A 15,091-nucleotide genomic window follows, 5' to 3' on the forward strand; every position below is an offset into this window, starting at 1 on the left:
CGTGACTTCTGGGAAAGGCGGCGAAGGCGAAAGCGAAACCAGCGCGGGGCCCTGAGGGCAGCGGGGGTCGGGGGGGCTGCCCCGGCTCCTGGCCCGGCCACGGCAGCCCGCCTCGCCTGCCCCGGCGCCCTTAAACTGCTGCGGCTTCCCTTCCCTTCCCTTCCCGCTTTCTCTTTGTGCAGCGTAGCCTTTTTGGGTTTTGTCTAGTGCTTGAAGCCGACAAAGAGCGGGATGTTGAAGTCCAGGCTTTGCTGCGGGTCTCCAGGGTAGTCTGTGCCTCCTCTCTCCTCAGGTGGAGGAGGCAGGTCTTACTTCATTAAAAAATAAAATAGGAGGTCTCTTTGGTAAACGTCGTGGTGTGAAATACTAGGGAGCAGTAGATCTATAAATATGGCTATGAATAAAAACTAAGGAAGAAGGTAACTGACAGGTTTTGTGTTTTTTTAAATAGGATCGTTACAGCGTCACACAAAGACAAAGCACAAAACAATCGCTTTTTTTTTTTTTTACTTTGCCATTGCAAAACACAGCAAAAACAAGCACAGTTAGTAGAACTACTTAAAAGCAAATTTTTTTTTCTGGTAGTGTCTCGGCACCCCATTTTTGTGTTTTTCCTCCCACCATTGTTTCACTGGAGACCTGTGTTCTTATTCACCGTGGAATAAGGACAAAATTCTCACTTTTCTAATGGAAGAAGGGTTGGGCTGTATGTATTCATCCTACAGATAAATCATTCCAGTGTTCCTTTAAAGCAGTCAAATGATCTCAAGGCAGATCTTTTCAACAAAACATTAAGTCTACCCTATGCAAAAAAATGTTCAGAAGCAATAGCAGGAACTGTCATGCCAAAGCCTGATCCATGGTGCTGTTCAGAAACTCCAGTTATATTGGACTGAAATTAATACTTGGGAGTCTTGAAGGGTTGCCTTGCATGGAGAGCAGGGAAGAAGGAAAAAGGAGACTGGTTCTCATGCCATGTCTGATCTTGTCTTACAGTACTTCTCATGAGCTTGAGGTGGTCAACAATAAAAGGCATCCCCCATTTTGTTTGCATTAAGATTGTGAGAAGAGGTTAGAATGAAAATGCCTGCAACAGCTGATCTCAGGGAGGTCATGTTTCCTGCTTTAGAATTCTGTGTTACTGTCTGTAGCTCAGTTTAAGGTCAACCAAAAGGCAGCAAGACTGTTTTTGTTGTGCCTTGGAAAAAATCCACAGAGTCCGGGTATGCAGCTTGAAGCCAAAACCTGATTTTATTTATGCTGGTTATATAAATTACAGATATTACCAAGCTATATACAGAATTGCTCTTGTTTTTTATTTTATACGTGATGCTTGCTTATGTGCAGCTTGCTTTGAATCACTCAGTGTAATGAACAGAGAAATGCTTGTTTCTTTGAAATTTACTTCCATGTATCACAAAAATATCTCATTACTTTGTTTCCGCTCACTCACTTTCAACTAACCTAAATAGCATGGGTGAAAGGAGAAATGAAAGTAAAATCTATATCTTACTGATCCAAGGAGGTTCTGTTTTCATCACAGAAGTCTCATTTATACCTGCTTGAGAAAGCTCTAAGGTGCAAATGTTCAAGGCTTTGTGTTTTAAGAGCTTTGTATACACTAACTGTGTGTTCTGTGGGCAAAGCTTGCATTTTGATTGAGCCTGCATTTGTGAAATACAGTGCCCTTGGAGTTGCCTGTTTATTATTCTATTAACAGAGATTTTAGGGATAACACTGGGGGAAATAAAACCAAAACAACAAAATCAAACAACCCAAACTAAGCAGTAAACACGTCTGGAAGAAAAAAAAAAGAGTATTTAAAGAGGGCAATTTACTGTTTTTACAAAAACTCGTTGTCCTGCTTATTAAGTGAGCCTGTGACAGGCATGTAATATCCTGTCATGCAGCACAAGTTTTCAGGTGGTCAGCAAATGCTGCAGCTCTTCAGTAACTGTTTTTTAAAATTGTTTCCTTTGTGCAATTGACCAGTTAGCATCCAAACTGTGTCAGATTGGGTTTTTTTTATTTGTAGACTTTCTGACAGTACTTGCTGGGGTATCTGAGTGCCTCCTGCCCAAACAGATTTACTTCTGCAGCTATTTTGTGAGAGGGGAAGTTTTACTAACTCTCTCTTCCAGGGGAGAAATGGAGACAGCCTTTTTAAGGGGAGAAATGGAGACAGCCTTTTTAACACCACAAGTTTTATGTCTGCTTCCTTTCTGGAACTCCCTTCTCTCCCCAGCTTTGCCTACCTGCCTTCCACAACTTCTGCTGTGGTGTCAGATAAAAATCTATGTTGAAGGCAGATGATCTTTGGAGAAGAACAATCCCCAGATACCTCTGGAACATTCAAAGTCAGGGGAACAAGAATCTTTGCTTTGAAATAGTATCTGAATCAGTGGTGTATAAGATTATGAATAAGCAGAAAGTATTTAACATCATAAATCCTAATTTCTCCAAACACATTAATGTCTTTCATTATCTTTATATGCTGTCTTCAGAAGCAAAACATTTTGTTTTTATGCTCTCATATTTACAGCAATTCTATGGAAATTAGTTAAATTAGCAAGTAAAATTTATCTCTGCTGGGACCCCACTGAAGTCAAATGATGCCCAAGCCAGAAAGGATTTGGTCTTTTTTCAGTGACAACAGCAAATCTGACTTGCAAAAGGCTGTTTGAATCCCTAGGGAGAAAATTCCATGTTTAGGTGTTGTTGAAAGACGCCTAAGAATAATGTAATGGTTTCTAGAAAAGCTGACTTTTGAGGTGACAGGCAAAAAAAAAGATGACTTCTTTAACCCATCCAGTGTTCACACAATTACTGATTTTTTTTTTTCCCAGTATGTGCACTTCAGTCTGTTGAGTAAGGAGAGCTCAGCTAGAAGAAGAAAAAACAAAAGATTAGTCTCATGGCACTCACAGCTGTTCATTCAAAAGAAAATGCAGATGAAACCTTCTCTGGCTCAAGGTAACTGCAGAGTCACTTTGAAAATGTCATACAAACTGATAAGGATCCGAAAATCCTGTTTCTAGTTGTTTATAAAATAGAGGAATGCTCTTTAGAAGACACCGTGTAGGAAACTGTTGCAGTAAGAATAAGCATGGTATTTATTTTTGTATGAACGTTGTGGTTCTTGAAGCCTGTGGATATGTATAGCAGGGTTCTTCCTGGACTCTAGTCCTTTTGATGGATAAGGGAAGCTGGATGGGGGGGAAATAGAAGAGAATTCAGCAAGACTGCAGAAAGTATGTCTTGATAAGACTGAGTTACTCAGTTGTAGGATATTTGGCTTGCTGCAGATTTCACTCTTGTTTTCTGTATCTCACATGATGCTTTTTTATTGGCATTTCATGGTGAAAAAGTATTGCTTTAATAGTGCAGATTGTCTGCTTGCTATACTCAGCCAGCTCTTTAGCAGGGTAGATTGTTGTGTGAATTTGATGAGGAAAATATGGAGATTTTTTTTTATTTCCATTTAGCAAGGTAAATTGAATGGAAAAGGGAAGGAATTCTTTAAAAATCTTCTAAAACTATTTTTCTCATGCAATTTCCAGCAGAACTTTCTAATAAGAGCCTACAGAAATATCACTTGCCATCTAAGAGCACTGAACCACTTGTCTTGGTACCTTTAAAATTGTATTTAACACTTGCAGTTTGCTGCCAGGCACATTCTTTTCATCGGGTTATGACCTTAAATGATGGCCATGGTCACAGCTTATTTTGAAGCTCTGAATAGAGCTGGTTTGAGATTTACTGAGCATGCAAGAAGAAACCAAAAATGTTTGGAGGATGATGTTAACTGAAAGTGAATCCAGCTGTTCTTTACTCTGACGAAAGTTCAGGAAAGCAAATGCGTGTATTGTTCGTAAGTGTAGTTGAGGAGGTCAGAACCATTTCCACATGTTATAAACCAAAATAGAAATGAGTGGGGACATGTCCTGGATTGGGTGGGGTAGGTTTTAATGCAGAATTTTAATTCAGGCTGGTTATTTTGTTTTCAGCTAAAGACCTAGTTTGTTACAAGTGCTGTCGGAGAAAAAAGTGAAGAATAAAAAAAGATATCTTGTTCTTGAGTGGATTTTCAGGTAGATGCAATAAAGAACTCATCCATTTGTATATAAAGTTTAACTGAACTTCTAATCACTGACAGTCAGGATTCTGGTTTCGTTTTATTCTGTTTGTGGGTAAGGAGAAGTGTTTACAGAGAGGCATTTGAAGGGGAGTTGGTGGGCTTTTAAATACATAACCATTTTAAGATCATAAATCATTGAACATACACAAAGTTAAGGGCTAGTGTTAAAAAAGGAGATTTTCTTCTAAAGCTGCTAGAGCCAAACCACTGCTGTGTTTGCTGAGAAAAGTCTGCTGGACAAATTCCCACCTGGCTATATATCATTGCTGTAAGGACTCTGAGCCATGATGATTCAGAACAACATTTCTAGTCAATAAGGAAAAGAGGAATTTTTTAAAAAAGTATGATGTTCATAGAGTATTTTCCTAACCTTTCTATATACTAAGCTAACATTACTTTTCTTTGCTTAAAGTGTTTTAGTTGACTTTTAATTTTGCACTTTGAAACCTCATGTAAAATCGTGCAGTGTGAAAAAGTTGTGCAAGTTTGCTGAATTGGAAATCATCATATCCCTTGGGCAGCTCCCCTGAGCAAGTCCAGGCTTTTGTGCTGTCCAGAGAATTAGTATAGGTGGAATGTATTTGTCAGTGTAAAGCCTTCATTTGTGCAAGAACTCTGGGATCTTTGTGTTCTGACATTCATGATTCATTGCCCAGCATGTCAGGCAATTCCAGTGCTTTCAAGATGCTTGCAGTATCCTGCACCATTTAGAATAGGAAATATCTGCACCATTGTTTCAGAATGTAATGCAGCAAGTGATGAAAGAGCTCTGATTCACAGTTGTACAAGCAGCCTTTTATTAACCAGCATCTGTGCTGTATCCTGTTTGCTTAATATTTACTTGTGAATGGGAAAGTTTACAACTTACAGCAGTTTCAATGGCTGTGGGACTCAGGTGTTCTCTCAGCACAGCATAAACGCTTGGAGACATTGGAAGAAGATCTGATGGAGAATGTGGTTCTGTAGAGTCATTTAAGCTAAAAAGAAAAAAAAAAAGCAAAAATAATCTAAGAAAAAACTTGAATCCCTCTATGTCCATCAGTGGAGTGTGATGAATGGTTTTTAAGTTTATTAACCCTGTCCTCAGGCTTGCTGGTGGCCCTGTAAGCTCAGGCAACAATCTGATAGACATTTAAAAATGTAGGAGATTGAGTCAGGTTTGTCCTCTTTCCTTGCCCCTAACATCAGCTGGGGAAAAAAAGGAGTCAGTGAAAGAAAAGTAGATCAGAGTACCGCAAAATCTGCATTCAATTTTTACAAATGGTTTGCCCCATTAATGGAAAAAGCACTCTACAGGTGAAGTCCTTTACTTCCCTTTCTTGTCTTTAGCAGTTCTTGCCAAACTATTTTCAAATAGTCTGGGGAAAGGAGGCAGGGGAAACTCTGAAATGGGATGTAAATAAAAATAACAGGTAAAATGTAACACACCTGTGAGGTTACTTACATTTTGGAGACTGGGATAAATACAGAAGGAACATAACCTTTCCCTCCTCCATCTGAGGGCTTCGAGACTAGAATAAAGAGTAGAGAAATTAAATATTTTCTAGTAATTTTATTATCTATTTGAAATAGATTATTTGCTTAAGTGCTGCAGGCAATAATAAATTGTCAAGTCCCTGCATAAATAAGTAGCCATGAAAGTGAGGGGAATTCCTGAGATTAGTCCTTGAGTTCAGATCTTAGTCACAGAATTGCCTGTGCTCCCTTGATATGAAACACAATATAATACTGCAACTGATGAAAGAGATTTTGTTAGGCCTTCAAAGCAAATACACAATTCTTGAAGTTTGGTATTCTGAGCCTGCAGATTTCAGTTCTGCAAATCTTTGGAGCTCTGCCTCTACAGATACAGCTTCAGCAATGTGTTCTGAATTCCAATTCTTTTGCACGAAATTAAGCATATATGTAAGATTTTAGATGATTGGAGCATTAGGCAAAGTCCACAGAGTTAAAATGAAGAGGGAGAAAAGTACTGTAGCCTCCAAATATTTTTGAGTTGTGTAGGAATTTGAGTTCAAATGGAATTGTAACCTTTGATACTGAAAGTCTAGAAGAATGTGTTTTATCTATTAAAAAAACAAGGCTTTGAGGGCTTTCTTTAAGCAAGAATTAATTTTATCTAAAAATGAGCTGACTTGTAACTTGGACATAAAAGAACGTGGGCCTGAACATATTTGGAACCATCCTTGTTTGGCCTTTTTGCATTTTCCAGTGCAGTTGCCAGGGGTTTTTGTCTGCCATAATAACTTGGTAATTGTGCAGTATATTGGGAAAAGGTGGTGCAGATAAGCAGCCTTTGTTTTAGGGTTCCATTGCATGAAATGAAACTAAGTCAGGCTTCCAAGCTTTGTGGGCAATAGTGAGTTTTCTTGAAATTAAAGAGACAGCATGCTACAGTGTAACACAACTATGAAGCCAATAGCAGGATGACTTTTCAGTTTCCTCCCTGTTAAACACCCAAGCACTGAATTTTGTGATGCATCAGTCAGAGAAAAAAAATCCATTTCTTAGCTTCTTTTAAATATAGTCATCACCTCTACTGTAACCTCTAAGACCAGGGATGTATTTGCAAAATGAAGCTGCCTAAATGACAGACACGTGTTTAAATAGCTCTAATGAAGATGACTATTAAAGGAGGCATCTTAATCTGTTCTCAGTGCTCAAATTGCCTCTTGACTTTGCAGCTGCTGTGCAGGAAGGGTAAATAGGGAAGTGGAGCCTAACCTTCGTTTGGCTGACAGCTGTAGTGTTTGCCAAAGGCTTTATCTTTGGGGATATCTGGGTACAGGTACTTGAGGGGGTTTTCAGGAACGTTGTCTGCCATGATAACTTTGTAGTCGCGCAGTATGTCGGCAAACGGCAGGGCAGATAAGCGACCTTTGTTGTAGGGTTCCACCGAATGAAACGTTACATCTCCTGCAAAAACACAAAGGAACCATAACCTGCAGATGAGCAACTGCAGCTGGAACACATTTTTTGCATTTCTTTTGAGATTTGCACTTGTACGGGCTTTACCTGTTCTTAGCTACATTAGTATCTTTCACTATTTAATTTCTGCATATTTGGAAACAAATCTAAGGCCTGCAGTTAGCAGGTGCACCTCACAGAGAGCTTTGTTAATAGGAAGGGCTCAGAGGTTGAATGTCAGAATTTTGGATTGTATTTGAGAAATTATCATACTTGTATCTTGTCCAAAACCATACTATGACATGATACATGTGAGTTTTACTATCAAACCAAACAAAACTTGACTCCTATATTGCAGGTCTATTGCAGAGTTTGGGTTAGTTTTGATTTAGTTGTTGGCTTGTTTTTTTTTTTTTTTTTAATTTTAATTATACTTACCATTTTCTAGCTGATCCACCCAAGTAAAGGTAATTCCACCCAGATTGCTCTCACTAAACCTTAATAAGAATGTTCCTGGTGTCTTGTCTTTCAGCAGAATTCGTTCCTTTTCTTTGCTTACAAATCCCATTATGTACCTGAGGGTATAACAGGAAATCATAGGTTTAGTTTTGGAAAAAAATAGACTTTGATCTGTGCCATGTGTAGAATCATAGAAAGGCCTGGGTTGGAAGGGAACTTCAGGGAAGTTCACCTGGTTCCAAACCCCCTGTCGTGGACAGAGACATCTTTTACCAGACCAGGTTGCTCAGAACAATCCACCTTTATACAGGTGTTCAAAACATGATTACAAAACTTTATAAGGCTTGGGGGCTATGACCAAAGCTTTGTCTAGTTATACATTGAATATGGCATTGAACTCAAAGTACTATGAAGCCTGGTGAAATTTATCCCAGTACTTGATTGCACAGACAGAACTGAAGAAAAGATCTAAACCTGCATTTGTAAGAGATCCCTTATTGTTCCCCTTTGACAGCAATTTCCCAAAGTTATGAATGGGAGAAGGGAGACACAAGTGTTAAACTTGTTGCAAATACTTCTCTGCATGGCTAAAACTGAGATGAGTAAAGGACAGAGAAAATGTGGAGAGAGATCAATAGACAGCAGTTGCCTTGTTGCTCACCCATCAATCCAAAGGGGAAGAATGTGTTTTTTAATCAAGTCCAGGATTGCTTCAAGCCAAACCCAAAAGGTAAAAGACTTCCCAGGCAAATGTTCCTAACAGTTAAAAAACAACCACGGAACACAATCAAAACCAACACACACTAGAGGAGAATCATGAGAATGATATTACCCAACGTTCACATGACAGTTTCTTCTCAGTTTCTTAAGAATAAGCTACTTTTCTCAAGTGAGAATCACAATTTGAGCTGTGGTTTTGAGTAACATCTCTCTTTCAACCTGACATAAAACCAACTGATTTTTAAGATATGCATTGGAAGCACCTCATTTTTCAAGGAGAATAAAAATCACATCTGTGGTTTCTTCCTAGTTATACGTTTATATTTTGAGTGAAAAGAAGATAAGAAAGTTGAACTTTCTTCCAAGGTTCTACACATGTTTAAATACTGTAGTTAATATGAATTAAAGGAGCTTACCCTTCTTTATCAATACATTCTCTTCCTCATCAAAGTTATTGCATATATTGACTGTCTTGAAATAATTTAGGTCAAAGCTAAACACATGAAAAATCTTACTTATGCTTTATGAAAAATGTATTGCATGCTTTGGTAAGACTTTCATTTGATCATATACAAAAATATTTAAGGCATACTCTAATGGCAGTTTCTGATATCTGTAGCAAGATAATTAAGTAGATCCCTAATCCCAAGCTTTATGCTTCTGGAAGTGTTTTCTTCCTAGTTAAATTTTTACAAGGGATGTGATTATGCTGAGCTGCAAGTCCCTCATATGGCAAGTGGGAATCTTATCAGCAGCATCACAGAAACAAATATAGGCATGGCTGTGGATGTTATGGGAAATAAGAGTTTAGCGTTACTTTTGGAACAGTACCTTGCAGAACTTTGCCCAGGATAGTTGATAATCATTGTAACTGACTTGCTGTCCTGAAAGAGGAAAAAAAACCCCAAAAAATCCAAATGGTGCATGTATTATTCTGAAGCTATGAAATAGATATTGCTTGATATCTGTATGGTTGGGTGGGGGGTGAGGGGAGAAGTACAATACAACCAGACTTGGGGAGGGAGGGATAAGGGCATGCTAAGGGACTGTAGATCTGGTTTTCTGTATTCTTTTGAAGCAGGTGGTAATAGTTTTGGAAATATTTGCCTAAAGTTGCCTGTGACTTGGTTTTTGCAACATTACGTGCTCAGTTTCAGTTTTCAGCCTGAATGTTACTTCTCAGCTTTCCCCAGGGCCTTTCCCTTCTGGGGCAGCCTTGGGTCTCAGAGTACTCAATAGTTCATCTTGCTGAGGTTAGAGGGCCTCTTTGCTGTGCTGACACCAGTCAAGTATCTCTGGTGAGGCCCCAAAAATGAACAGACCCACAAGGATAGGTACTTAAAATGAAAAAACCCCAAACCAAACCTCATAAGCAAGCAAAAATACTTCCCTTTGATTTCAGATGTATGAGATAATTGTTAAGGAGGCAAAATAACATCACAGTTCAGTGTGACTTTGATGCCCTCTTCCTTCAGTTGAGCCTGGAAGCTTGCAAGTTGAATTACTTTGTGATAAGAATAAACTGATGCCTGCTTTTCTTTAAAGAAAAAAATGTCATTGTGACATTTTTGACATCAGCTCTGGAAATGGAGGTCATGCCGTGCTGGTTTTGGCTGGGGTGGAGTTCATTTTCTTCACAGCAGCCAGTGTGTTTTGGATTTGTGCTGGAAACAGTGTTGGTAATACAGGGATGGTTTAGCTCTTTCTGAGCAGGGCTTACACACAGTGAAAGTTTTTTCTGCCTCTCAACACTCCCATGAGCAAAGGGGCTGGGAGTGCTGGAAGCTGGGAGAGGACACAGCTAGGACAGCTGATCCTAACTGGCCAAAAGGATATTCTGCACCACATGGTGACATGCTCAGCATGTAAACTTAGGGGTAAGAAGGAGGAAGGAGGGGATGTTTGAGGTGATGGCATCTGTCTTCCCAAGTAACTCCTTTGTGTGATGAATCCAGCCCTGATTTTCAGGCTGAACACTTGCCTGCAGATGGGAGGTAGTGAATGAATTCCTTGTTTGCCTTGTGTGCACGTGTGGCTTTTGCTTTATGTGTTAAACTGTCTTTAGCTTGACCCATGAGTTTTGTCACTTTACCCTTTTCTCACTGTACCCTTCCAATTCTCTCCCCATCTCCCTCTGGGGGAGTGTGTGGCTGTGTGGGGCTTAGTTGCTAGCTGGTGTTAAACCACAACGTGTACTTAAAGCCCCTACTACCTGTAGCTACCAAATATAAGAACCCCAAAGCAAATAAAATCTGTACATTTCTACACACTTACCTGTAAGTTTCTCTGCCAGCATGTTGAGCTGCTCAGAATTGAGTCCACGACCAACATATGATGAGAATTGCCAGCTCAGTACTTCTAAGAGCTGGCTCAAAGTGGCAGCAGGGGGGTTGTTGAAGAAAGACAAGTTCTGCAACAGAATGAATGCTTTGTTTAAATAGCAGCCATGAAATACATATCAGGCTGTAAGAGAAGGCTGCAAGTACTTGAGCAGCATCTGGAAGTGTTGAAAGTGAGCTCTGTGTGTGGGGAATCAGTGGGGTAAACGTGTGCGCCCTCCCACTCGCAGGCACCCAGCAAGGTCCAGTGGGGTGCCTGAGCAGGGTTGTAGGGTGAGACTCCTAGAGAGAGCTCAAGTCCCTGTGTGCATCTTGGATGTTAAAATGCCTTGCTATGCCTCTGGTAGTGTCCTGTGTAAAGGCAGTGAAAATATGCTTAAATCCTGTCCAAAAAAAATCTAGATATTATCACTATATTTTAATGTTAAGTGCATGGAAACTTTAAACCATTACATACTGATATGGTGACATGCTGTTGAATCATTTGGCTTATCTTAGTTTTTTCAGTTGTGTGTGTGTGTGTTTTTTTTTTTTTTATTCTACACACAACAGACATACTGAAGACTGTGCAAAAACTCTTTGGAGTATCACAGAGTGATAATGCAGTCCAGCCTGCTGGTCAGCTGGCCTGCCCCCATGGCAGCCTGTCTGCCCCTTTCCCTGCTCTGAGCATCTCTGTGACTGCACTAATCCCCAGCTGAAAGCCTGAGAGCCATTGACAGCCCTGTTCCCCAGTCTGCAAATACAGTAACAGTGGCTGAATCTAAAATATGTGCTGAGACAGCTGGAGCCTTAGAATGATTCTGCCTTTGCTCAGGGTTAGAGCCACTAGAAGTTGCTACTTAACATTTATAATCTTCTCCACAGAAAGCACAAGTTGCCATAAAATCCATGGGGGAAAGCAGCATTCAAGTACATTACAGATTCACCTATATGCCTGCTTTCCTGGTCTGGAGTTGTACTGATAGAATTATTTTCTAACAGGTCTAGTTTCAGTCAGCTACATCCAAGAAAGATAAATTAAACTAGTAAAGTCAGAGAAGTTGTGAAGAAGGCCTGTCACCTTTCCTTAGTTTAAGAACTACTTCTTTAGGCTACAAAAAGAAAAGCTAAGGGTGCATGTGGTTTTATATCTGGGCAGGAAAAGAAAAATAAGAGAACAGCAATAACATGTGATATTAACCGTGTATGTGACAAAAATAAGGTCAGTTCAAAAGGGAAATACATCTTTTTTACACTTAATGTAAATAATACAAATGTGAAAATGCAATAATAATCATAATAATACAAATATGAAAATGCAGAAAGTCAGTATTTGCATACTGAGGACCTACCTGAGGGTCATTGGTTGACAGGTTGTACCAAATAATGGAGGCCCATGCGTTGGGCAGTTGGCTGACATTGGAAATCATCACCACAGGCAAAGAGCTGGTCTGGTGGAGAGAATGAATGCCCTGTGTAAATGCTGCTGAGGAAAGTATTAGTGCTGTGCTTTGGGTTTTTAGCCTCTCATTCTTCCCAAAGCACAAACTTCTTTTCCAGAAGCTCTGGAAATCTTGTGTCAGCTTGTGGTTACTGCTGGGGGCCTCAGCACGGGCAGGCAGACCTGTGGTGTGGCCCAGCACAGTTGTACTTCTATAAACTGCTGGAAAATGCCTTTTTCTCCTGCCCCAGGTAATCTGCCCTGAATACTCACTTCCAAGTTTATGGTCAATCCATACAGGCAGACCTGTGTCTCAAAGCTGATGGAGTGCAGTTCCTCGGTCACCATGTGAGGGCCCTGAGGGAATAGCCAGGTTATAAAGCTGGGAGTGCACAGCTGGCATTTAACACTAGTTTAGTGATCCAGCTGCTGAGGTTACACTTGGAAAGAAAACTCATATCAAATATATAAGCAGAACAGGAAAAGGAAGTGAAGGAAACAATTTGTTTGTTCAACTCTGACATTAAATTAGTCTAGAAGTCTGGTAATTTTCCTGATGAATCTAAAAGAACCCCTTAATATTGTTCTAAAGTTTTATCTTTTTCTGAAATGGTACTTTTAAACACAGATTTGCACACAAGAAGTTAACAGATAATTTTGTGTGTCTGATAAAGGTTGTCTCCAACTTTCCTTTTCCTAAAGTTTCCTGACTGATTGACAATTGGATTTTGAACAGGAATGTTCAACTTCAAGGAGAAACAAACTAGAAACAAAGCAGAGAGCCATAGCTTTAATGACAAATGGGCCTTCATCCAGGTTTGCTGTGGGTTCTAGTTGAAGGACTAGAGGCCTAAATCATTAATCCAAAGTAAATCTGGTATTAAAACCCCAAGCTTTTCTTGGATGAAAAAAACTAAAATCTGTTTGTCATTGTTGATTAAAGTTTGTAGTATTAGCATTTGTTTTGATTACAAAGCAGCATAGCTCTGCAAAGATCCAAATCTCTGCCCCTTAGGAAACAGATTTCTTGAAAGACATTTCCTTCCCCAGAACTCAAAGTATGAAAATATATTTATTCTTTCCCGGTTTTCTTTGTTGTTGGTGTTTTCCCTCCCCATCATGCATTTGTTTTGTCAGACTTTTCTTTAAAAAAAAAGAAATAAAAAATTGCAAATCAAAATGCTTTCCCATGATGAAATATCCAGCTCAACCTGTATTTCTGACACAAAGTTGATAAGGATTGGTGAAATAACCCTTCTTCCCCCGTTATGATTTTGCAGAAGCAGATTTTTCTCATGGAAAAATCATCTGAGCAAAAAGGTACATCTGCATGAAGGGACAAATCTAAAATAGAGAACTTCCACTTTTTTCTTGATGAGGCCAGTTATTTTTAACTACACTTTTAGCATACCGAATGTCCTATAACAAAACAAGTTTTGAAAGCATTATAGTTGCTGTTAACAAAGAAAATCCCAACTCTTGTTCTGCTAATAACCACTTTCACAGACTGACTTGGCCAAGGAGAGGCTCTGTTTGAGGAAATCAGCAGTGAACCAGGTCACAGCTCAGCTGTCCTAATTCTCCATAGCCTTATGATAGCTTTATATAGTTTTAAAGGCACAATGTGTACAAATGGGAGGAAAATGCTGCTAAAACTGGAGTGCCAACATTTCTTAACCTACAATTTTACATTTGCTTGTTGTGGTGTCAATGATTTTGTAAGCAGCCAAGTAACTGGGAGGTGAGCCTTGAGTTTCAGTCTTGCTAATGGGGTGCTGAGCTGTTCTGTTCAGAAATGTGTGTGAAAGGGGCACACGAATCTTCTGCTTTAGGTTTTGGTCAAATTCCTCATGCTCATCACACCTTTTGCTTTGTACTTAAAGAATACTTCAAATAACTTTTGTGCTTGTATAAATACAGCTATTTGGGCTGTGATGTGAATGATTTTATTTTTATATATATTTTTAAAATATGTTTTTTAACAACTTTACTCTCACTTATGCTGGTTTTAGTGCTGTCATGCCATACACAGAGTCACCACGAGAGGGGAGCCTACGACCAGGCTGGGACAAGTGCAAGTAAATTAAGCACATTTTTGATCCTGGCTGAGGCAGCAAACCCCTTTGATACAAAGATAATGACATCCTGACTTCAGCTGTGAACCTGACCAGCAGAACATATATTTGAAGGACTTTTCCTGTAGGAAACAATTATTTCAACAACAGAAAAAAAACTTCAAAAGCTTATTTGGTTTTGTTTTTTTTCTTTTTTTTTCAAAATGTAAATGACCAAAAAGTAACCTTTGAGTGGAATGCACACATTTGAATTATTACTCTCTACCTTCTGTTGTAACTTTTTCAATATACAGACTTCAGGCATGCAATTACAATTTGAGTCATTCCAAACAGTTCTCATTATACTTACATAATAATTGGATGCTGTACTTCATATATATTTCAAAATCTAACAGCTCTTTGATTTAAATAAAATAAAATCTGAATTACTTGTGAGAGTATGCAAAAACAACATGTAAAATAAATGCACAAACCTCATTTCCTTTGCTTCCAGCACTTGTTTTCATTTCTTTGGGTTGCTGCGTAAAGCAAAGCAATATTTATGTGTCAGAGAAACTATACACAGAAGTACATATAAAGAACATAATTTATAACCAGGATGTTCTTAATTATAATAAGATTTTATTTGCAATATGCAAATGAAGTCTAATGAAGACTCTGACACTGCACATTGAAAATTCTATTCAGTGAGAGGTCTTTTGATATTTTAAAAGAATTTTTAGGAAACTAAGTTAATGTAACAAAGCATTAATTAGGGTGCTTGCCAAATGTATCCCACAAAAAAAAAAGGCAAAAACCCATTAATCTCAATCTCCTTTTGCAGAACTACATTGATGCGCTGCATCTGTGGTTAAGCCCCAAAATTACCACAGGCAAGGGAGTGTTAGTCAGAGAGCAGGACTCACTGGGCTCTCAGAGAAGTTACACAAGCACTGCTCTAGTCTCTCATGAGGCTTTATCACAGGCTAAAATTTCCGATAGATTTCAAGCATTCAATTCTATCTCCCCTAGAAAATTGTGGTGTGGTTTA

The 15,091-nt window shown here is 39.0% G+C and overlaps 1 protein-coding gene across 2 annotated transcripts in view; it reads right to left on the reverse strand.

Annotated features, from left to right (window-relative positions):
- Nucleotides 1-1,226: 1,226 nt before the first annotated feature.
- STAT4 (signal transducer and activator of transcription 4) overlaps nt 1,227-15,091 on the reverse strand; it is a 40,420-nt gene continuing 26,555 nt past the window's right edge. The window contains exons 14-24 of one of the 2 annotated variants that reach the window (XM_071434512.1): nt 14,535-14,579; nt 12,260-12,343; nt 11,898-11,996; nt 10,499-10,634; nt 9,056-9,108; nt 8,166-8,260; nt 7,484-7,620; nt 6,863-7,054; nt 5,583-5,649; nt 5,007-5,115; nt 1,227-2,883 (exon numbers count right to left, since the gene is read on the reverse strand). In XM_071434512.1, coding sequence (XP_071290613.1) covers nt 2,857-2,883; nt 5,007-5,115; nt 5,583-5,649; nt 6,863-7,054; nt 7,484-7,620; nt 8,166-8,260; nt 9,056-9,108; nt 10,499-10,634; nt 11,898-11,996; nt 12,260-12,343; nt 14,535-14,579 — 1,044 coding nt within the window. In that variant the 3' untranslated portion in view covers nt 1,227-2,856. Of the gene's footprint in view, nt 2,884-2,906; nt 5,116-5,582; nt 5,650-6,862; nt 7,055-7,483; nt 7,621-8,165; nt 8,261-9,055; nt 9,109-10,498; nt 10,635-11,897; nt 11,997-12,259; nt 12,344-14,534; nt 14,580-15,091 lie in introns of those variants that run through there. The other variant, XM_071434511.1, reaches the window with a different exon arrangement.

The sequence above is a fragment of the Agelaius tricolor genome, unplaced genomic scaffold, assembly GCF_023055355.1.
Source record: "Agelaius tricolor isolate 1412-34295 unplaced genomic scaffold, bAgeTri1.0.p SCAF_10, whole genome shotgun sequence".
Lineage (NCBI taxonomy): Eukaryota > Metazoa > Chordata > Aves > Passeriformes > Icteridae > Agelaius > Agelaius tricolor.